The sequence below is a fragment of the Phyllobates terribilis genome, unplaced genomic scaffold (genome assembly GCF_046119375.1).
Source record: "Phyllobates terribilis strain yellow unplaced genomic scaffold, ASM4611937v1 Scaffold_444__1_contigs__length_1506546, whole genome shotgun sequence".
Lineage (NCBI taxonomy): Eukaryota > Metazoa > Chordata > Amphibia > Anura > Dendrobatidae > Phyllobates > Phyllobates terribilis.
Window position 1 is genome coordinate 177,894 of NW_027363204.1, and position 24,089 is coordinate 201,982.

The window sequence follows — 24,089 nt, forward strand, 5'->3', positions numbered from 1 at the left end:
GGAATAATAATAACTTCCATAATTGGATATGTTTAAAATAAAATGTTCCTGTGCTGAGATAATCTTATAAATGTGGCCCTGCTGTGTACTGTGTAATGGCTGTGTCTGACCGTGCAGGAACATGGTCTGATCATACCACATCTCCTGGCCGGGGGAGGAAGAAAGAGTATACAGACATTACAGCAGGGGATCACAGTTCATTTTTTGTGAGGCAAAACATTTCTCTGCCTGTTTTTAAGCAATGTTTTCCCTCAAAGAAAGAATAACTTGCGATCCCGTGCTGTAATGTCTGTATACTCTCTTGTTTCCTCCCCTGCCCAGGAGATGTGGTATGATCAGACCATGTTCCTGTACATCAGACACAGCCATTACACAGTACACAGCAGGGGCACATTTATAAGATTATCTCAGCACAGGAACATATTTTTTTAAACACATTCAATTGAGGAAATTATTTTGATTCAAAGACCTATTGATTAGAATTAAAGGGGTTTTCCCACAAACAAAGTTAAGTACCGTAGTAAGGAAGCCCTACGAGGACTCCTGCCATCTAAAGCCCCACATACACTTTAGACTGCAGCCGGCAAAACCATTGTTCGGCCAGCAGCTATCTCGTCCATACACAAGAACGCTCCTGTGTTCTCTATGAAAGAGCTGCTGCCAGACATCTCTGGCGGTGGCTTATCTGTTAGACAACAAAAAGATCGGCAGCACAAAAACAAATTCTTATCTCCCACAACATCATCTGTCAGGGCCCCCACACACATCAGACTGTTGGCCATACCCATCAATATCAGCGACTTTGAACGACATTATGCAAGGACTAGCCCCCTTATGATTCAATCATTTGAAGCTTTCCTGTGCCGAATCTGCTGGAATATTCTGCACCCTCATTATTTCAGGATTTGTAACAGTGTGTGAACGGGGTTACAACATCCTTATCCACTTGCACTGAATGCAGAACGTTAGCGGGTCAGATGAGGATTTAGGCGTGGAATGTGTGTCCAAATTTTTACCCAAACACATAAAATGTGCACATACTTTGTACTGATGGCACAGCTTCTACAGCTCCTGACAAGGTGAAGCAGCTTTATTCATCAATGAATGACTTCGTAATATCCAGACGTATGGAAACATCGTACAAAGCCGTTAATGCCGTCGTAGACAGTGACAGCAGGATACCATAGAGCGTGCTGGAAATGCACATATAAACACCAGTATCACACCAAGAAATAATGGCGAGCCTTACCTACCGAGACCACTCATCTACAAAGCTCTCTGTTGGCATTCTATAAAATATGCCTTTAAATTTCCAACCATATTGAGGATTTTATTTTTAACACTTTAACACCTCGGCTTGTCATGTGCCAGGGAATGTGTAACTGGAGCACTTACGTAATAGGTGTGAGCTAGCACCCGGGAATATTTTTCCTTCATTATCTTCAGCAAAAAAAAAAAAAAAAAAGAGATAAAATGAATGCAGAGCAAGAACAGGAGAGCAGACGGGAGGGCACAACCTCTCCACATCACAGGACTAGGATTTCCGGAGTATTTTACAGTCTGTAATCATCACACTGTGCGATGGTTCAAAGGTAGCGACAATGCTGACCGAGTCAAGAGGAAGCCTTCCGTCTCCTACATTATCCCTCTTTGATGTAGTTCACCCAGTGATCCCAAGCATCTGCACTCATTTTCGCAGGCCTCCATTGGCTTCCAGCTCACAGAGTTTTCTGCAGTGTTTTTTTTTTTTCAGCTATGAATTTAAAGTGTTTTTCTTTATGTGTAGCTTTTTTTTCCACACTCAAAAGGAAAATAAAATTAAAAAAAAACAAAAAAAAACCCATACCATTTAAAGAGCACTTTATATTTTCCTATTGGCCTCCTCTTAAAATTTTTCACAAAAAAAGTGGCAAAAACGACCAGAAATAAAAATGTAACATCACAAATAGACGCCTACGCTCCAAGAAGGCATGGACACCTAAAGGATTCAGAGTAGACGGTTACAGAAACTTAGGTGTACTAAGTTTGCTAAAGACCCCAGAAGACAATGGACCTTTCAGTCAGTTGTAATATGGGCGCTTTATTACACCCATGTTTGAGACCTAACATCAAGACCTTTCAAGGTCCATCAGAGCCAAAGTTAAAACCAAAATCATAATGTGGACTCAGTTTTCTGTAAATATGGAATTACCTATTTGTGCCACTACAACCATTTTTCATATCAGCACTAATATGCAGCCATCATCCCCAAGGCCTCTCTCTACCATTTGTTTCCAGTAGTTCTAATGCTGTCAATAGAGTATTCTCAGATGCACCTAATGACCCTGTCTAATAAAACATCTGGCAGACAGGCTGTAACACAGCTCAGCTATGCTAAGCAGCACAACCACTGATACCAACTAAATTTGCACCTAATGACCCTGTCTAATAAAACCTCTCCTAGAGCCTCTCAGTATCCTCATTGCCCTGAATAGCCATGTTGTAGCACAACAAAGTATCCTAAGCTCAGCTCAGCAGTGCTTGCAGGGGAGAAGATGATCATGCTCTGGAGATGCCCATGAAATGTGAAGTATGTAAATAGTAATGAATATTGGTCACATAGTATTGAATGTAGTGACTGTCAACCACTATCAATGGTTGACTCATCCATCAAAACAGAAAATTGCCCATGTTCAAATTGATCTATCTATAAGGAAGCACACAAAGGAGCAAATAGGGGCCTAAAGCACCGAGGAGAAGCAGGAAGCTGCTGGGAAATGTAGTTTTAGCATACATTAGGAACACCCATTCTGCTAGGTAAAGCTGGATGCAAAGAGGTACAGAAGTACATAAAAAGAGACACAAAGATAGAAGAAAGAAACTATGTTGGGCTTACATTATATATTCACAAAATTAATGAAGATACTGGGCTTTGTAAAAAATAAAAAAAATATTGCCATTGTGGGAATAACCCTTTAAAATGACCAAATAAGTCAGTGGAGCACTAATTCCAGTTGTGATTTACTGTGAAAGGTCTGATTGTTGAAATAAGCGTGCAAAATACCACCCATATTATACCCATCTGAGAAAAGCATTAAGCTACAAATTAGAAGCAAATTAAAAGGGACCTGTCAGCTGATTCATGTTGTCCAAATGCTCAGACGTTTCAGAAAAAAACATAATTTGAAGATCCATAGGAAGACACAAGACTAGTCTGATGCCGCCCCCGGCCAGCCTCTTCCTGCATCACTCTAGTTGGTTGACAGGCCTTTCTCTATGTACAGACATGAAGACACCGCTCAGTCATCTGGAGTGGTGTCGGGAGAAACTATGTTTTATCTGAAACGTCAGAGGGTTTCAGAAAAACATATACCTGGCGGCAATTGTACAGTCAGGCTCTGATGTATGCTGTCCGTGGTTTTGGTAGCATGAATTAGCTGACAGTTTCCCTCTAAAGTGCATCAAAATGTAATGTACAAAATATCTGAGAGCTTGAAGGAGGTCTTAGTTGACCCTCAGAATACTGAGTACCAGTTATTAACCATGCTCATCACTAGGATACTTTTTAACAAGGCTTCTAGCTATAATTCTATTGTGCATCTATCTCCCTTGAAGAACGGAGAGGGAGAAATGTGTCGGAAGGCATACAAGTTATTTTTGGGCCTAATTCCCTTTCAGGGCCAGATGTGGACTGCCCTTGTCAGGGAGGGAGCTTTGGGAGCTAGGGCCGGCTCAGTATGCTGAGGGTCAATTAGGACCTCCTTCAAGCGCCACCTGATAGACTGGTTTACACAAGATGGGCGTTTGATGTGATTCTTCCTTGGACATAGGCATCTGGGTGAGATCATTCCAAGTTATATTTTCCCCTGTATTTTCTAATATACCTGTTTATTATAGTCATGTATATGTGACCACTGTCAGTTTATGCAGTACATCAACGCCAGTGTATTAATATATGTGAACTGAACCACTGTCAGTTTCACCTATTTTTAGTAATTGTTTGTCTGACCTAAACAGAGGTTAGTCTGTTGTGTTTTTGCCTTTTGGTATTGGTAATATTTAATATTGTACCTACATTTTAACACATATCATATTTTATAATTCTCAGTATAGTGCTGGATTGGTTTAGATCTGTGAGTCTGGAGTTAAGTGATTTCTGGTTATGGCCCCTTTAATCTAAATTTTGCTTTATCATAACTGTAAAACCCTGTAACGTCATTTTTACAATTATTTTAGATTTCGTCACAATTAAAGTCTTTTCTGGTGATCTTGGAGTCCTACAGAGAAGGATATGCTAAAGAAAATACAGCCAAATCCCGAGCCAAGTGCAGTATTATTAAATATATATATATATATTTTAGATTTCACTTAAGAATTTAATGTACCGTATATTCCGGCGTATAAGACGACCTGGTGTATAAGACGACCCCCCTACTTTCCTGTTAAAATATAGAGTTTAGGATATATTCACCGTATAAGACTACCCCTTTTCCAACGCATACCAAACACCGGTAAAAATTAAAAAAAAACAGATTTGAATTTAACATGGTCCTTTTTTAATTTAAATTCTTATGACATGCAGGTATATAGCAGGAAAACTGTCACTCATAAACATATTAAAATAGGGGGGACCCCACGTCATTTTTTGGGGGGGTCCCCCATTCTAATAGCTAGTAAAGGCTAGGTATTCAGCTGGGGGCTGATATTAGTAGCCTGGGAAGCTCCGTGGGTATTACCCCCTTCCCAGACTTCAAACATCTGCCCCAGCCGTCTGCTTAACCTCCGCTAGAGACTATAATGATGGTGGATCCCACGCCAATTTTCTTTTTAAAAAATCCTTTATTTTAACACTAAATGACAATTGAGGGGTTAATAAAGATGCAGTCCCTAAATTATTAATTTTGTAATTAATTTTTCCCAAAAATGTTGACGTGGGGCTTCGCCATATTTTTGTGTCCAGCCAGGTACAGCAGGCAGGAACGGGCTGCCCCCAACCACCAGCTGCCTATTTGTACCTGGCCGGACACAACAATATAGGGAAGCCCTTTTTTTTTTAATTATTTCATGAAATAATAAAAAAAAAAAATACGTGGGGCTTCGCCCTATTTTTGTGTCCAGCCAGGTACAACTAGGCAGCTGGGGGCTGGAATCTGCAGCGCAGGGAGGCCCAAGCTTTCTGGGCCCCCCCTGCTGCAAATTGCAGTCCGCAGCCACCCCGGAAAATGGCGCGTTCATAGAAGCGCCATCTTCTGGCGCTGTACCCAACTCATCCAGGGCCCTGGTGCGGTGGCTCACTGGGTAATAAAGGGGTTAGGGCCAGCTTGGCATTATCAGCTGGCCCTAAGCCCGAAATTCATGGGGTCACGCCAATATTAGACATGACCGCCATGAATTTCTAGTAAAGTAATTAAAAAAAACACAACACCCAGAATAAAGTCCTTTAATTGAAATAAAGACACAATTTTTTAATGTTCTAAATTAAACCATACTTACTATCACACCCATTCCAGCTGAAGCCAACGATCTCCTGCAATAAAAGAAAAATAATAAACCAACCTCATCCTTACCTCTCCATGGTTCCCAGGACCGGTCCAGCTCTGCTACATTCACATGACAGGCTGCACCGCAGCAGAACGCTGCCATCCAGCTTGCCATGCGGCAGACACTGAGAAGCGCAGGCATACTTGTGCTCCTCAGTGTCTGACTGTGACGGCATCCAGATGAGCCGAGATCATGTCCAATGAACTCGGCTCACCTCATGCACGTCACTGACAGCGTGGGAAAATTCTCCTGCTCCCCGCATGCGCAGTAGAAGTTTCCCACGCTGTCAGTGACGGACGTCCAGGAGGTGAGCTGAGTTCATTGTCGGCTCATCTGGATGCCGTCACAGCCAGACACTGAGGAGCGCAAGCATGCCTGCGCTTCTCAGTGTCTGCGGGATGAGAGGCTGGATGGCAGCGTTCTGCTGCGGTCCAGCCTGTCATCTCGATGTAGCAGAGCTGAAGCTGTCCTGGGAACCATGGAAAGGTAAGGATGAGGTTGCTTTATTATTTTTCTTTTATTGCAGGAGATCGTTGGCTTCAGCTGGAATGGGCGTGATGGTAAGTATGGTTTAATTTAGAACAATAAAGAATTGTGTCTTTATTTCAATTAAAGGACTTTATTCTGGGTGTTTGTGTTTTTTTTAACTTTGACTATGGGGTTAGTAATGGGGGTGTCTAATAGACGCCTCTCCATTACTAACCTGGGCTTGATGTCAGCTGGCATTATAAGCTGACATCAACCCCAGCCCTATTACCCCCTGCCACCGCTACAGGGCAGCGTGGAAGAGCGAGGCTAAGTGCCAGAATTGGCGCATCCTATGGATGCGCCATTTCTGGGGCGGCTGACGGCTGGTGTTTCTAGCCTGGGAGGGGGCCAATATTCATGGCTCCCTTCCTGGGCTATTAATATCAGCCCCCAGCTGTCTGCCTAGCCTTTGCTAGCTATTAAATTAGGGGGGACCCCACGTCATTTTTTTTGGGGGGTTCCCCATTTTAATAGCTAGTAAAGACTAGGTATTCAGCTGGGGGCTGATATTAGTAGCCTGGGAAGCTCCGTGGGTATTACCCCCTTCCCAGGCTTCAAACATCTGCCCCAGTCGTCTGCTTAACCTCCGCTAGAGCCTAAAATTAAGGGGAACCCCACGCCAATTTTTTTAATAATAAATCCTTTATTTTAATACTAAATGACAAGTACAGTAACCAACACTGTCACTGTACTTCATATATATGTGACTGACATGTTTCTATCTATCTAATCTATGTGTGAAGCTCTATTCTGTCTGTTATAAATTGTCGGGTACAGATGCTGAATTGCCGGCCGGCTTTTTTAAAGAGACAGTGCATGAAAACACTATTATTTGTTTTAATAAATCCTTTACACTAAATGACAAGTACAGTAAGCAATACTGTCACTGTACTTCATATATATGTGACTGACATGTTTCTATCTATCTAATCTATGTGTGATGCTCTATTCTTTCTATTCTAAATTGTCGGGTGCCGGCTTATGCCGCTGCTGAATTGCCGGCCGGCTTTTTATATATTGTCACAGAAGCGATGCGAACTTCCCTGCTCCGGACACAGCGCAGCGCTTCTGTGACAAGTGAAAGCTGTCGGCACAGAAGTCCTGCCCTGTGTCCGGAGCTGGGAATACGCAGCGATGTGTCCGTTTCAGCACAGAAGCGCTGACTGTCTGGACGTACCGCCGCCGTATTTTAACTCCCTCCACCTTATATTAACTCCGACATGGCAGGGATACGGCCACGGCAGCTTATTAACACCCCCAGAGTATCCCCGCATGTCAATTTCTGAAAGTTCAAAAGCATTACCGGCGTATAAGACGACCCCAGACTAGACAGAAGATTTTTCAGTCTTCAAAAGTCGTCTTATACGCCGGAATATACGGTAATAAACAATATGGCTGCCAAAAAAGTTCAGTCAATGAAAAAGCTGCAAGATGCTGTGTGTGAACCAAGCCTACAGAGGTGCTTACAAGTTGCAGTGGCGTGACCATCACCATGTGAGTATATTGCATGCACTGTAGCTGAACTTGCCATGTGTAGCCAACATCTGCAGTAAATTGCATGAGGTTTTGCTGCATGGCGCACAATCACAATTTGTGAACCCAAACCAAGAATTGTGGGATCGTTTCTTGGCAAGTGGTTCCTCCAAACACTACTCAATGGACGAAGCAAAATCCGATAGGGTCACGGACACCCCCAATACTAGAACAGCAAGGAAATTGTTCCCCAGCGGCCCATCACCCTAAATAGCCTTAAAAGGTTTATCCAGGGCCGGTCACTTCCACTTCGGAGGTGGATGGTGCCGATGACGTTATGACCCCATACACCTGCCAAAACTCGTGCACAATCATCAAGTATTGTGCATATTTCCTGATCATGTGAATGGGAGACAGGGCAAATGATTGAATGCATTCCCACAATCTCACAGAGGAGCGGCGCCAGAGGATATTTTTGGATCTCTTGTGGTGTCTAACATAGCACGGTGGCTCAGTGGTTGGCACTGAAGCCTTGCAGCGCTGGGGTCCTGGGTTCAAATCCCACCAAGGACGACATCTGTAAGGAGTTTGTATGTTCTCCCCGTGTCTGCGTGGGTTTCCTCTGGGTTCTTTGGTTTCCTCCCACACTCCAAAGACATACTGATAGGGAATGTAGATTGTGAGCCCCAATGGGGACAGCCATGGTAATGTATGTAAAGTGCTGCGGAATATGTTGACGCTATATAAAAAATAAAGATTATTATTATAACATGGTTTAATCTATTTCTATTTGGACTAATAAAATCTTCATTTTTTCACTGGAGGACCTTTCCCTTTTTGTTTTGCGCCAGAGGGGAGGCACCAGAGATCGGGATGTGCACGATCTGCAAGTCTCGGCAGGTGTGTGGGGTTTGTTAAGTCATCGGGCACCGCTCACCTCCAATGTAGGACTGACAGATAACCCCTTTAAAAACGAGAGCTGCGATCTGAATGGTTGCTCCATTTTTAATAGATCTCCCGCAGGGTATACTGGACATTTATTGTGGTTCTGTTTTTAACTACAGGAAATAATTTAAGCCTCACAATGTCTTGAGAAAAACCCCTCCTCTTCTTATATCACGTTTTGTAGAGAGCTCAGTCAGACAGAGCGGTGATACACTGCAGTATCATATAGCAATCAGTGAATGCGGAGTCAGCCGGCGGAGAGATAAGGAGCGCTCGCCCTGGATTCAGCGAGCACACAGGAATCTGAAGTGTCATAGGAATAAATTGGATAAATAGGAAGCAATTTCCTGTGAGCGGCCGTGTAACTCCATACACATCATCACTGAGACCAAGGTACATCCACCGTCATGCATCAAATCCCAGACATGAAATCCTACAGCCGCGTTCGGCAGTACACAGCGAGCGGGGTTCTGTGCATATGTAGCAGAGCTGGAGATATCGGTACGACTTTACCAGGATATTCGGTCATATTAGACGGTGAGAATAACGCAGCATGCAGCACTAATCTTCCCTTCAAAATGACGGACTCCACGTTGGAACCAGCAAAGCCCATCTAAGTGCCAATATATAAGGGATCCAGCTCTCCGCTATTTTTTTATTTTTCTACTCCTATGATGGATCAGGAAAAAAATTAAAACCTTGATGGAAGAGTAAGCAGAGCCACATGCAGCGAGTTTACCTACAGTCTTATGGGTAACCACAAATGTCACGGTGCATACCGAAACGCTCCGCACTGCTGCACTGTGCAGGGTGTGGGGTGTCAGGTGCAGCAAAGCGGAGTTAGTTATTTGGCACAACTCACAATAACACTACCTTGATTTTCTGGTGGATTCATATATAAAGCATATGTATAGCAAAAGTTAAAGTGGTATTCTAGTGCTGATCACTTCCACAACAGAGATGAGCAGTAATGACGTTACAGACTGGCATTCCTGGCAAAACATATGCATGTAATGCCGTTCAATAGACACATGCACAAGGCATGGCAATTGTGTTGGCACTGCCCGTGTCTAATGTAGAAATGAGCGGCACCAAATAATGCTTTTAAAGAGCAAGTCCCATGTTTCTAAATGGTTATTGTCGAATAGGGTATGTTAAAACAAGCACTTTTGCAATTTACTGATTATTAAGATTTGCAGCCGTTATTCAGATATAAACCATTTCCTTTATTTACAGCTTGTTGCCTAGGAGACCGACCATCGCTGCTGTCCAGCTTGTAAGCACTTAGCTGGAGCTTGCCAGTATTAGGAAATAACAGCGCCCTCCAGGCCAAGCTTCAAAACACTCAACAGAAAAGAGCCTGTAAGCACTGTGTATAGGCTGCTGTCTAGAAGCGGTGGCCGGGCTCCAAGGCAACAACCTATAAACAAAACAAAAAGTGTTAAACTCACCGTAATAGCAGAACATTTTAAAAAACAGAAAATTGCTTGTATTTACAAGCGCCATCTTTTTGAAGATGGGAGTAACCCTTTAAAAACACTATAACAGCAGAGCTGCGTTTGTCATCTGTAGAAATGAAGCGATGCTGCAGTTATTAGGCCCAGCAATGACTATATAGAAAGTGAAATATTTCGATTTGAGAGTCCTCAGTGGTTGATACCTTTTAATGGCTAACTGAAAAGATAGTAACAATTTACAAGCTTTCCAGACTACTCAGGCCTCTTCATCAGGCATAGAATAACACAAAATCTAAAGAGTCACATATCTATAAACAACAAGACACAGAAATAATGCATTAGATGAGACAAGTGACTTAAAGCAGAACTATTAGTATGGAAGAGGGATAAACAGTTGTGGCTGTAAATATTGGAATAGTTCATAGATAAGGAGTGTGAAAGTTTTATTGTCCTGTTATTGAGGTCTGGTCCGGGGCTTTGATGCCCCCACAGGTCCGAGGACCACATTCCTTAGTTGATGTAGAAAGACATAAATCCATGCGACACATTCATTCCTGCACTGTGTCAAAGACTTTTCTGTCTCTCTGAGATTTCAAATTACCTTTTAATATCAGTAACTTCATGTCCATGATGCTGTGATCAAGGATACAAAAATGTTTTGCCACAGGTACAGCTATTCTTTTTTCTTTTATTGTGTGGCGATGAGCATTCATCCTTGTAAGCTTTTGCCCTGTCTACCCAACATACAGACCCCCAGCTGGACATTTGTTACATATACCCCATACTAAAAGTTCTGCTTTACGTCACTTGTCTCATCTATTGCATTTTTTCTGTGTCTTGTTGTGTATAAATATGTGAGTCTTCAGATTTTGAGTTATCCTATGCCTGATGAAGAAACCTGAGTATTCTCGAAAGCCTGCAATTTGTTACCATCTCTTCAGTTAGCCATTAAAAGGTATCAACCACTGAGGACTCTCAAATCTAAATACTCTGCTATCTACTGGCTAACATGGTACAAAGATAGATATTTTTCCTGTATATACAAAGTGAAATGATCCATCATGGACTACTTACCCCCAGCTCTAGTCCGTAAGTCGGCCACGGTGGTCTGAACAGTGGACATGTTGATAAGGGTGGTGATGCTCCGCAGCCCTCGTCACAGTCAAACCTAGTATAAACGAAAAAAAAACAAGGATGCAAATGTTAGAAGGCAGGAAATACGGAAATATACAGAAATGTGTGTGCAGAGGTTTGTATGAGACACGAGGCTCCGGCACCTGCGGAGCTGAGCGAGGACGACAATGTACTATGCTGACAAGTGATAAGAAGGGAAAAAGTAACAGAAAAACAACATAATTACAGAGTATCGATAGACAGGGAGGAGACATGATGTCACCCCGACAGATGTGACTACATGGACAAGACGTCAAAAGGATGTGGAGGAAGATCAGGAGACGACGGGGGTCATCGTGTGACCGGTCTTCAGGGGGGAGGTCAGCCTCCCAGTAAATCATGGGGGTCCAAACATTTGGGCAATAAACATTTTTGGTTAAAAAAAAATATTAATAACCAACAAATGGTAAAAATGGCAAATCTCCATAATACAATGGGATTGATGTATTGATCTGGGATTGGACGGTCAGTGGAGACGCAATGATTATCGCTGTCCATAGCCTGAGAGTGTGAATGGGAGGCAGAGCACATGAATGAATGGATGAATGAATGAATGAATGGCCTCAGGAATGGGAGGAGAGGGGACAGCAGTACCAGATGAGCAGGGCCGGAGAGCTGGATGTCACTTCACGGCTCCAGGGCTCCCAGCACAGCGCACACGCCGCAGTCCATCAGTGTCGGTCTCCTCAGCCCCGGGCCAGTCTCCGTGCACAGGTGCTTTATCTATGTATTCACATGTATTGCCCTCCTGCCAGCATCCCGCACACACCGCCCGGCACACGTCCTCCTCCCAGCGGCTCCGAGCACTACTGAGCACAGAGCCGCCCGGCCGCCCGCTCCCACTCCGGACTGAACCATTGCACAGAAAGGGGGGAAACACGTCACCGACAGTGAAAAACTAACAAAAACGACGCTGTGAACATCGCTGTGGTGATGTAACGGTGATGACTAATTATTATGTCTATCTTAGTGTGTTACTGACAAAATCAGTGTATACTTCGTGTTTTCACTCAATGCTGCCGCATCGCAGGTCACCCCCGTATCTTATGGTTGGTCGCGCTCCGTAGCAGGCACAGCGCGGCGAGGCAGCGCCAGTGACAGGCTGAGCACGGTCATTAATCTATTAGTGTATTGTGCCTCTCTCCTCCACCTCATGAGACTGCTCTGCTCTGTGACCGCCTCGTACAACGCTCCCCGGGCGGCTTCTGCTCTCACCGGGAAGGCGGAAATGTCCCCGGCTGCACTACCGCATCGGGCAACGCTCTGTTCCTCCTCTCTAGAGACAGCTGCAAAGAAATCAACAGAAATCTGTAGTGACCGAAACAGCCAATCAGATGGCTTATCTCAACTTCTAACCTGCGCTACAGAAATAAAAGCTGGAATCTGATTGGTTGGCATATGTAATGGGGACGACAATCCAAATTATCAGCTAAAGTGGCAGTATCCTCCACAGCGTGCGCAGAGACGGTACAGCAGAGCCAGTACCACAGAGCCAGTACCACAGAGCCGGTACCACAGAGTTTGTACCTCAGAGCCAATACAGCAGAGCTGGTACCTCAAAGCCAATACATCAGAACCGATACCGCAGAGTTGGTACCTCAGAGCTGATACAGCAGAGGCGGTACCTCAGAGCTGGTACCACAAAATCAGTACCGCAGAGTTGGTACCTCAGAGCCAATACAGCAGAGCTGGTACCACAGAGTTAGTACCTCAGAGCCGGTACCACAGAATCAGTACCACAGAGTTGGTACCTCAGAGCCAATACAGCAGAGGCGGTAATGCAGAGTTGGTACCTCAGAGCCGATACCGCAGAGTTGGTACCTCAGAGCCGATACCGCAGAGTTGGTACCTCAGTTGTAACCGTCATCGTGTGTACGTAACCAAAGGGCTCCATCCATCATTTGGGATTTGAAGTCACTTTTCTTTTTTTTATCTTGTGGTATTTTCTAATGTTTTTTGTTCCAAGTTCATGAAAATAATCTAGATAGTTCATGAATTTGACGTAAAATCAAAAATGATCTTTCTTGTTCTTTCACAGTGGAAACCCACTAAAAATGTGTGCGTGTTTTTATACCGCAGATTTTCCATATCTAATGTAAGACTATGGGGAACATCCGCACGTACTCACAAGAGAAAATTGATCTATTGCTAACCATCCAGAAATTACAGGACAGTCAATAAGAATAGAGCACTCTTTTGTCCTGTCTGGAAAAAAATATTTAAAGGGAACCTGTCAAGTGAAAAAACGCTATTAACCTGCAGATTAACTCCATATCTGCAGGTTAAATCTGCAGATTAATAGCGTTCTGAAGCTACCTAGTATCCGCACTTAGACCCCCTTCAGGGAAGAAACTAACTTTATTTCCCCGGCAGCGTTCTAGTTTCAGTCACGGGGTGACACTGGCGCGAGTTCAGTCTCCGCTCGGTGTATAGAGAGCGACAGATATAACCGTGCCCCCGGCACTGACTGACAGCAGATCAGCATTAGGGCTGACTGTCAGTCAGTGTCGGGTGCGGTTATAGCCGTCGCTCTCTATACACAGAGCGGAGACTGAACCAGCGCCGCTTGTAAATGTATGGCCAGTGCTGCTGGGGAGAATAAGGCTATGTGCCCACGATGCAGAAATGCTCAGGATTTTTTTTCCTTCTGTCCACCATGAGTTGCCGGCAAGCGAAGACAAGCACACCGCGGGCCATCAGAAGGTAAATATAATATTTATTTTTTATTTTATTCTTTTTTTTACAGGTTCTATGGTACCCGGGTCCAGAAGAGAGTCTCCTCTCCTCTCCTCCACACCCGAGTACCATCCGCACATTGAAACGTTTGGATTCCGCATGTACAGATGCAGTGATGCAGAATCCAAGCGTTCCAATGCAAGTCAATGGCGGCGAAAATGCAGCGCTTCCGCAAAATAATTGGTAGTGCTGCGTTTTTTTCCGCAATGATAACCCGCAGCGGAAATTTCCGCAGCATGTGCACAGCACATGCGGATTATCATTGGGGAACATGGCAGGCCTTCTACCATGCTTTTTTTAAGCGTTTCTGCAGCGTTTTTGCCACTGCAAAAATGCTTAAAAAACGCATCGTGGGCACACAGCCTAAAGTTAATTTCCTCTTGGCAGCGGGGGCTCTAAGTGCGGGCGCCAGGCAGGTTCTGAATGCTGTTAACCCTATATCTGCGGGTTGATAGCGTTTTTTCACGTGACAGATTCACTTTAAAGCGTCCGTGATTTTTTTGAAGCTGAAGAAACGTATACAGATTATTTTGACTGTAATTATCATAATTTTACAGTGTACAGTGCGGTAGACAAATATCACTAAAATCATAATGATTTATTATAGTGTTACATTGTGTCTAAAAAAATATCTGTCCGTGAAAAAAAATAAAAAGTCAAATTGGCAACCTTGGTTGCCGATTTTAAACTTGCACCGCAGGTCAGTTTAAGCTTAGTAAAAAAATAAGCACAGTGGGCCTGAGATTTCTATAAATCCCATCCACTTTCCTGGAACTGTAAGACACTGAGCTTTTCATGCAGAGAAAATACGCAGCGTCAAAAATGCACCAAAAACTTATCGTGGGAACACAGCCTTAGGTCTGGAAAAACGCCTGGAGGGAGAAAAAAGAGTGCATGTTACTTCTTTGAAGCAGCTCCTGATGAAATATGCTCCAAACGAGGCCCTGTCCTATCACAAAGGCTGCAAAAGAAAAATCACTTCAGGGAAATAACTGTAAAAACACTCAAGGCAATGCTTCAGGAAACAAAAATTCCTTCAAAGCCTGCCTGTTTCCTGAAGTGATTTCCACTAGAAAACTCACTATTTTTTAAACACCTCAAAACAAAAAAAACTCTGTGTGCTCTTACCTTTAGGATCCATTTAAAGGGGTATTCCCATCTCCAAGATCTCATCCCAATATGTAGCAGGTGTAATAATAATAATATTAGCAAATACCTCCAATTAGAAATGTAGTATAGTTCTTCTGATTCGCTATGTAGCTTACCCCATATGCAGGGCATTGCAGTAGCTTAGGTATCTATGGTTACAACCACTAAGAGCTGTCTATCTGTTTATATACAAGTGCTTCTCACTAAATTAGAATATCATCAAAAAGTTAATTTATTTCAGTTCTTCAGTAAAAAAAAGTGAAGTTCATATATTATATAGAGTCATTACAAACAGAGTGATCTATTTCAAGTGTTTATTTCTGTTAATGTTGATGATTTAAAATTAGAATACTTTATAACAACAACTTGAAAAATGTTTTTAAAATCCGAAATGTTGTCCTACTGAAATATATGTTCAGTAAATGCCCTCAATACTTGGTCGGGCTCTTTTTGCATCAATTACTGCATCAATGCGGTGTGGCATGGAGGCGATCAGCCTGTGGCACTGCTGAGGTGTTATGGAAGCCCAGGTTGCTTTTGATAGCAGCCTTCAGCTCGTCTGCGTTGTTGGGTCTGGTGGCTCTCATCTTCCTCTTGACAATACCCCATAGATTCTGTATAGGGTTAAGGTCAGGCAAGTTTGCTGGCCAATCAAGCACAGTGATACTGTTGTTTTTAAACCAGGTATTGGTACTTTTGGCAGTGTGGACAGGTGTCAAGTCCTGCTGGCGAATGACATTTCCATCTCCAAAGAGCTTGTCGGCAGAGGGAACCATGAAGTGCTCTAAAATTTCCTGGTAGACTTTGGTCTTGATAAAACACAGTGGACCTACACCAGCAGATGACATGGCTCCCCAAACCATCACTGATTGTGGAAACTTCACACTAGACCTCAAGCAGCTTGGATTGTGGCCTCTCCACTCTTCCTCCAGACTCTGGGATCTTGATTTCCAAATGAAATGCAAAATTTACTTTCATCTGAAAACAGCACCTTGGACCACTGAGCATCAGTCCAGGTCTTTTTCTCCTTGGCCCAGGTAAGACGCTTCTGGCGTTGTCTATTGGTCATGAGTGGCTTGACACAAGGAATGTGACACTTGTAGCCCATGTCCTGGATACGTCTGTGTGTGGTGGTTCTTGAAGCAATGACTCCAGCAGCAGTCCACTCCTTGTGAATCTCCCCCAAATTTTTGAATGGCCTTTTCTTAACAATCCTTTGAAGGCTGCGGTTATCCCGGTTGCTTGTGCCCCTTTTTCTACCACACTTTTTCCTTTGACTCAACCTTCCATTAAGATGCTTGGATACAGCACTCTGTGAACAGCCAGCTTCCTTAGCAATGATCTTTTGTGGCTTACCCTCCTTGTGGAGTGTGTCAATGACTGCCTTCTGAACATCGTGAAGTCAGCAGTCTTCCCCATGATTGTGGAGCCTACTGAAACAGACTACGGGACCTTTTTAAACACATCGGAAGCCTTTGCAGGTGTTTTTTTGTTAATTATTCTAATTCACTGAGATAATGACTTTTGTGTTTTCACTGGCTGTAAGCCATAATCATCAACATTAACAGAAATAAACACTTGAAATAGATCACTCTGTTTGTAATGACTCTATATAATATATGAGTTTCACTTTTTGTATTGTACTGAAATAAATTAACTTTTTGATAATATTCTAATTTAGTGAGAAGCATTTGTATGAGTGGTCGCAACCATGGATACCTAAGCTACTGCAATGCCCTGCACATGGGGTAAGCGACAGAGCGAATCAGAAGAACTATACTACATTTCTAATTGGAGGTATTTGCTAATATTATTATTACACATACTACATATTGGGATAGGACCTTGTAGAAGGGAATACTCCTTTAATAAGGTCACTTTGTCGCTGGTGGATGACTTATACACTTTTTGTTAACAAAATACCTCACTTTTTTTTTTACGGTCATGCTTTAGCTGTTATTCACACATCAGTATTTGATTTGAGTTCAGAACAAAAAAACAGATTTTTTTGTGCTGTAGGTTTTTCTAATAGTCCCATTAACAATGGGCAGGTTCAGTGGCGTAACTTGAAGCTCATGGGCCCCAATACAAAAGATCTAACCTTGCCATTCATATAGGCCATAGGGACTTATGGGGGCCCCCTAGGCACCAGGGCCCCGGTGCGATTGCAACCCCTGAACCTATTGCAGTTACGCCCCTTGGCAGGTTTGATCCACCATGCTGACCAGAGTAGGAAATGTCACCTGTTTGTTTATGAGGACTGTCGCAAAAAAACAACAACATATATATGAGACAGACAATACATAAACAACAAGCACTAAAGCCTCAATAATAACCTTTATCCATATTTATAAATCAGTTTACTCCAATTTATGCTTAATCTTTTCCTTAGGGCGCCTGCAGTCGGGCGTATGAAAAATCTTCTGAGTTTCATCCAATAAACTCAAACGATTTTTCTCAAATTTTCATCCATGTGCCATCAGTGTGTAAATTTTTTTACGTTCATGTGGCGTCCTTGTGTGATCCATTTTCATACAAGTACAGTCAACAATGTCCATGATCACATACAGTTTCCTATGTTTATATTAGAAATCTGTCCATAAAAATCGTATGCTGCTCTGATGGTCCATGTGGTATCTGATTTTTTTCTCTCACCCATAAACTTGACTGTGTGACTCTGATCCGAGACTCAGAAGGAAGTAGTGCATGCCGCAATTTTTTTTATTCACGGACAGTCAGACCAAGAAAGAAATCATTCATCTGAACAGCCCTATAGTATAGGTCAGTGTGCTGTCCGATTAAAAATCAGATAGCACATGAGTGATTTATACGCTCTTCTGCAGACTCCCTCAAACAGCAACAGATCATGATATACCATATTTGCACAAAAAAACTTGCAACTTCTTGGCAAGATATTAAAAGTGTCCCTGTTTACAGGAAGCAGATGTGATAGCTAAGAGTTAGATTTAGCCATCCGGCTTCTATTTCCTTTAATATGGCAGTGAACTGCTGGATGAAAACTGATATGGGAACTGAGCCCATGGTATTCAATGGGATCCTTCACATTAATCTTGGACATTTGATGTTGCGCATCACTGTTTAAAGCGACCCAGATCAGAAAATGCTCGATGTTGCGTTATTCGATTCAGCTCACCAGTGTTATAGTAGAAACTTGTGAAAAATCCTGATGATAACTGATGCCTTTTTGATGTTCATTTTTCATCAGTTGAAGCACAATTAATTGGTTCTGGAGCAGACATATGGAACTGTAAAGAGATAGACAAGTCAGAAGACGCACACAGTTAGTGCTTAACAGAGTGGCTGCAAGCGAACACCTTCATCTGCTGGTCAAAAATTATAGAGAAAGTGAAAGCAGAAAGAATTGCATTAGCTGAAACTCAAGGGTGAAGTGCATGTTCTAACTGCACATTTAGCATCTCCCACTCCCACACTACCTCCTCACCCGCCCCCTGTCTGTTGGAGTTCCTCAAGGCTCTGTCCTAGGACCCCTACTCTTCTCAATCTATACCCTTGGCCTGGGACAGCTCATAAAATCCCATGACTTCCAGTACCATTTGTATGCTGATGACACCCAGATCTACCTCTCTGGCCCAGACATCACCTCTCTGCTGTCCTGAATCCCAGCATGTCTAGCAGCCATATCCTCCTTCTTCTCCTCCCGCTTCCTCAAGCTCAATGTGGACAAAACTGAACTCATCATCTTTCCCCCATCTCGCACATCTTCCCCACCTGATCTTTCTATCACAATAAATGACATCACACTTTCCCCTGTACTGACAATCTGCTGCCTCAGAGTAACTCTTGACTCTGCCCTGTCCTTCAAACCGCAAATACAAGCTCTCGCCACCTCCTGTCGCCTCCAGTTCAAAAATATTTCCAGAATCCGTCCTTTCCTCAACCCTCAATCTACTAAACTACTTGTGCATGCCCTCAGCATCTCCCGCCTCGACTACAGCAACATCCTCCTCTGTGGCCTACCTGCTAACACTCTCGCACCCCTCCAGTCCATCCTTAATTCTGCTGAGCGACTGGTCCATCTCTCGCCTCACTACTCCTCTGCTACCCCCCTTTGAAAATCGCTTCACTGGCTCCCAATTGCCCAGCGTATCCAGTTCAAACTACTAACACTGACCTACAAAGCCATCGATAACCTCTCTCCTCCGTACATCTCTGAACTAATCTCCCGATACATTCCCTTATGTAATCTCCGGTCCTCCCAAGACCTCCTTCTCTTCTCCACACTTATTCGTTCCTCGCCCAATCACCTCCAAGATTTCTCCTGAATATCCCCCATCCTATGGAATTCTGTGCCTCAACACGTTCGATTATCCGCCACACTTGGATCCTTCAATCGGAACCTGAAAACCCATCTCTTCAAACAAGCTTACAGCCTGCCATGACCTTGCTTGCTGCCACCTCAACAACAGCGGAGCTACTGCAACCCCCCAACCTACTGTCTCCTTCCCCGTTCCTGTAGAATGTAAGCCTGCAAGGTCAGGGCCCTCTTCCCTCTGTACCAGTCTATCATTGTTAGTTTGTTACTGTAAGTGATATCTGTATTTGGTATGTAACCCCTTCCTATGTACAGCACCATGGAGTCAATGGTGCTATATAAATAAATAATAATAAATTATAATGTTCCCTCAGGGAAGAGATTGGAGGAGACATCAGGTCAGGTGATAGCTGTGGCGCAGTTAGTAATTATAAAGGGCCCAGGAGGGCAGTGAAGAGGAGGAGTTGGCGTCCGAACTTGTAGCAGGACGGACATGTGGTACAGCAAGCTGGCTTGTAGTCACCATTACAAGAGACCAAATCTGAGTAAAGGAGTCGAGAGACCAGATCCGAGTAAAGGAGTCGAGAGAGACCAGATCCGAGTAAAGGAGTCGAGAGACCAGATCCGAGTAAAGGAGTCGAGAGAGACCAGATCCGAGTAAAGGAGTCGAGAGAGACCAGATCCGAGTAAAGGAGTCGAGAGAGACCAGATCCGAGTAAAGGAGTCGAGAGAGACCAGATCCGAGTAAAGGAGTCGAGAGAGACCAGATCCGAGTAAAGGAGTCGAGAGAGACCAGATCCGAGTAAAGGAGTCGAGAGAGACCAGATCCGAGTAAAGGAGTCGAGAGAGACCAGATCCGAGTAAAGGAGTCGATAGAGACCAGATCCGAGTAAAGGAGTCGAGAGAGACCAGATCCAAGTAAAGGAGTTGAGAGACCAGATCCGAGTAAAGGAGTCGAGAGAGACCAGATCCAAGTAAAGGAGTCGAGAGACCAGATCCGAGTAAAGACCCAAGAGAAACCAGAGCCGGGAGAGCTGAGCCGAGTGAGCAGAACTAGGACAGAGATACAACTAGGCCGCCAGAGAGGGATGTTCTTGTGAGCTGTTGCTTCTAGAGTGTATATAGCATTGTGTCAATATCCTGTTCATCTGCATTACTGTATTTTTCTTGTGCAAATTGCCTCTTCAGAGAAAAAGAGGACTTAAACTCTATAGCGCCACCTTCAGTGCAAAGTATGAGAACTGATTTGGCTAGATGAGAGGCTCTGGACTGTGGTCTAAGGGGTAACGTTTCTCCTTGTGAAGAGTGACATACCAGCTCTGGCACGTTAAGGTAAGGAGGCTTATTCGCCGTGCGATGCTCCTCTTGTTCTTGTAACATAACTTGTTTAATTTCCACCGTTTGTACTATCCCCTGATCAGGGGCGGGCTGGGCAGAGGGGCAAGTGCCCCCCGAGCCGGTCTCCCCAGCAGCAGTTGTGGGCCGCCCGGCTCTGCTGCCTAGAAGACAGCTGCTGGCACTGTACATTACTTGCACACGTGCCGGCCGCATCCGTGTGTTATAAACACGCCCACACAGTGTGCACACTGTGTGGGCGTGTCTGCTGATCTCTCCTCACCAGAGCGCCGGCCAGGATGCTTCCTCATGGAAGACTGGAGAGAAGTACGAGAAGAGGTCAGCCGGGGCAGGTGGTCAGGGACAGGGCCGGATCCTGCGTCTTGTGTCAGCGCAGGTGCTGAGGCTGGTGTGAGGCTTTATTGCAGTAATTTGAACTTTCATGCAGCTCAAGTCAGTGGGAGTTATCGGCTTCAGCGTTACCTGATGTGCAGGAAACTTCAGGCTGCAGCAGTAGCTCACAGTGAGGGTCAGACAGGTGTATTAGAAATAAGTAAATCCAGCTTCCACAGTATAAAATCTTCTTTCTTGATTTAATCCATTAAAAAGTATAAGCAAGGGTACAACCACTGGGGGAGGTGTGAGGGGAAAAAAGGAAATGCAACACCGTTGGTTGTACCCTTGCTTATACTTTTTAATGGATTAAATAAAGAAAGAAGATTTTATACTGTGGAAGCTGGATTTACTTTTTTCTAGTGCATGCTGTGTCTGGCAGAGATATTCATATCATGAACCCAGTACTTCAGCTAAAGAAGTTGTCCACTACTTTCACATTGATGCCCTATCCGTAGGAGAGGGCTTCAATGTATGATCGGTCAGGGTCCCGCACGCGGCAACTCTGCCGATCAGCTGTTATCGGAAGTCCTTACCTGCTGTGATAGGCCGTCCATCTATAGTGACCGCCACTTGGTACTGCACGTCCGCCTCCCATTCAATTGAATAGGAGGTGTATGTGCAGTAACAAGCGCCTGCCACTACAACTTGACAGCCAAGCACTGCAAGTAAGTACTTCCGGCAGGCGGCCAATGCCGCCGGCACCGATAACAGCTGTTCGGCGAGGGACCCCGACCGATCATACATTCATGTCCTATCCTATGTAGGGCATCAATGTGAAAGTGGTGGTCACCTCCTTTAAGGGTAAGCTGATTATTCCTTGGTCTATACGTCAGACAGGTGTATACAGAGTCATCTTGCACTGACTGCTCCGGAGCCTGGCTCCAGGACATTATATATCATATATAGTGCCATACATTTTAATATGTGAGATCCTGCAGCCAGGTCCAGGTGTGATGTGATCAGTCCAGAGCAGATAACACTGTAGGCATGTGCACACTGTATAGTACTCAGTACACAGATTAGTATATGACTGTTATGTAATATACTGTGTTATAGACATTAGACATCATCTCATGTCTGGAGTCACAGTATATCATACACTAGACTTGGGCAAAGTGCAGCCAAAGGGCTGAAAACAGTAGCCCACGGGCTGCACCGTGCCCTCCCAGGCCTGTATCCCACGTCCCGCGTCCAGATACCACGCTATCTGCACCCTCAGGATGCAGACAGTGAAGAATATATTGGTGGAGGACAAAGCCGCCGGCACCTTTTTCCACCAATCAGTGTGTGCGACTGACCCAGCAGACGTGATGACGTCACTTCATTGTGACTGCTGTGCAGATACCCAGTGCATCGGAGACTGGAGTAGAGTACTGGGAGAACTTGAGCGAGGTGAGTGTGTTTTATTTTTTCATATACAGTACAGACCAAAAGTTTGGACACACCTTCTTATTTAAAGATTTTTCTGTATTTTCATGACTATGAAAATTGTACATTCACACTGAAGGCATCAAAACTATGAATTAACACATGTGGAATTATATACTTAACAAAAAAAAGTGTGAAACAACTGAAAATATGTCTTATATTCTAGGTTCTTCAAAGTAGCCACCTTTTGCTTTGATGACTGCTTTGCACACTCTTGGCATTCTCTTGATGAGCTTCAAGAGGTAGTCACCGGAAATGGTTTTCACTTCACAGGTGTGCCCTGTCAGGTTTAATAAGTGGGATTTCTTGCCTTATAAATGGGGTTGGGACCATCAGTTGTGTTGCGCAGAAGTCTGGTTGATACACAGCTGATAGTCCTACTGTTAGAATTTATATTATGGCAAGAAAAAAGCAGCTAAGTAAAGAAAAACAAATGGCCATCATTACTTTAAGAAATGAAGGTCAGTCAGTCCGAAAAATTGGGAAAACTTTGAAAGTGTCCCCAAGTGCAGTTGCGAAAACCATCAAGCGCTACAAAGAAACTGGCTCACATGAGGACCACCCCAGGAAAGGAAAGGAAAGGAAGACCAAGAGTCACCTCTGCTTCTGAGGATAAGTTTATCCGAGTCACCAGCCTCAGAAATCGCAGGTTAACAGCAGCTCAGATTAGAGACCAGGTCAATGCCACACACAGTTCTAGCAGCAGACACATCTCTACAACAACTGTTAAGAGGAGACTTTGTGCAGCAGACCTTCATGGTAAAATAGCTGCTAGGAAACCACTGCTAAGGACAGGCAACAAGCAGAAGAAACTTGTTTGGGCTAAAGAACACAAGGAATGGACTTTAGACCAGTGGAAATGTGCTTTGGTCTGATGAGTCCAAATTTGAGATCTTTGCTTCCAACCACCATGTCTTTGTGCGACGCAGAAAAGGTGAAAGGATGGACTCTACATGCCTGGTTCCCACCGTGAAGCATGGAGGAGGAGGTGTGATGGTGTGGGGGTGCTTTGCTGGTGACACTGTTGGGGATTAATTCAAAATTGAAGGCATACTGAACCAGCATGGCTACCACAGCATCTTGCAGCAGCATGCTATTCCATCCGGTTTGCGTTTAGTTGGACCATCATTTATTTTTCAACAGGACAATGACCCCAAACACACCTCCAGGCTGTGTAAGGGCTATTTGAACAAGAAGGAGAGTGATGGGGTGCTACGCCAGATGACCTGGCCTCCACAGTCACCAGACCTGAACCCAATCGAGATGGTTTGGGGTGAGCTGGACCGCAGAGTGAAGGCAAAAGGGCCAACAAGTGTTAAGCATCTCTGGGAACTCCTTCAAGATTGTTGGAAGACCATTTCCGGTGACTACCTCTTGAAGCTCATCAAGAGAATGCCATCAAAGCAAAAGGTGGCTACTTTGAAGAACCTAGAATATAAGACATATTTTCAGTTGTTTCACACTTTTTTGTTAAGTATATAATTCCACATGTGTTAATTCATAGTTTTGATGCCTTCAGTGTGAATGTACAATTTTCATAGTCATGAAAATACAGAAAAATCTTTAAATGAGAAGGTGTGTCCAAACTTTTGGTCTGTACTGTATATGTGTATAGGACGTGTACCTATATACAGGGGCCTATGTGAGGGCTCATA

The 24,089-nt window shown here is 44.0% G+C and overlaps 1 protein-coding gene across 6 annotated transcripts in view; it reads right to left on the reverse strand.

The window, feature by feature from the left end:
* Positions 1–12,411, reverse strand: part of LOC141229003 (phospholipid-transporting ATPase IA-like) — a 183,805-nt gene extending 171,394 nt beyond the window's left edge. For 5 of the 6 annotated variants that reach the window (XM_073667375.1, XM_073667377.1, XM_073667372.1 and 2 more), the window contains exons 1-2: positions 11,691–11,932; positions 10,998–11,091 (exon numbers count right to left, since the gene is read on the reverse strand). In XM_073667375.1, coding sequence (XP_073523476.1) covers positions 10,998–11,046 — 49 coding nt within the window. In that variant the 5' untranslated portion in view covers positions 11,047–11,091; positions 11,691–11,932. Of the gene's footprint in view, positions 1–10,997; positions 11,092–11,690; positions 11,933–12,311 lie in introns of those variants that run through there. The other variant, XM_073667374.1, reaches the window with a different exon arrangement.
* Between the last annotated feature and the right edge of the window lie 11,678 nt (positions 12,412–24,089).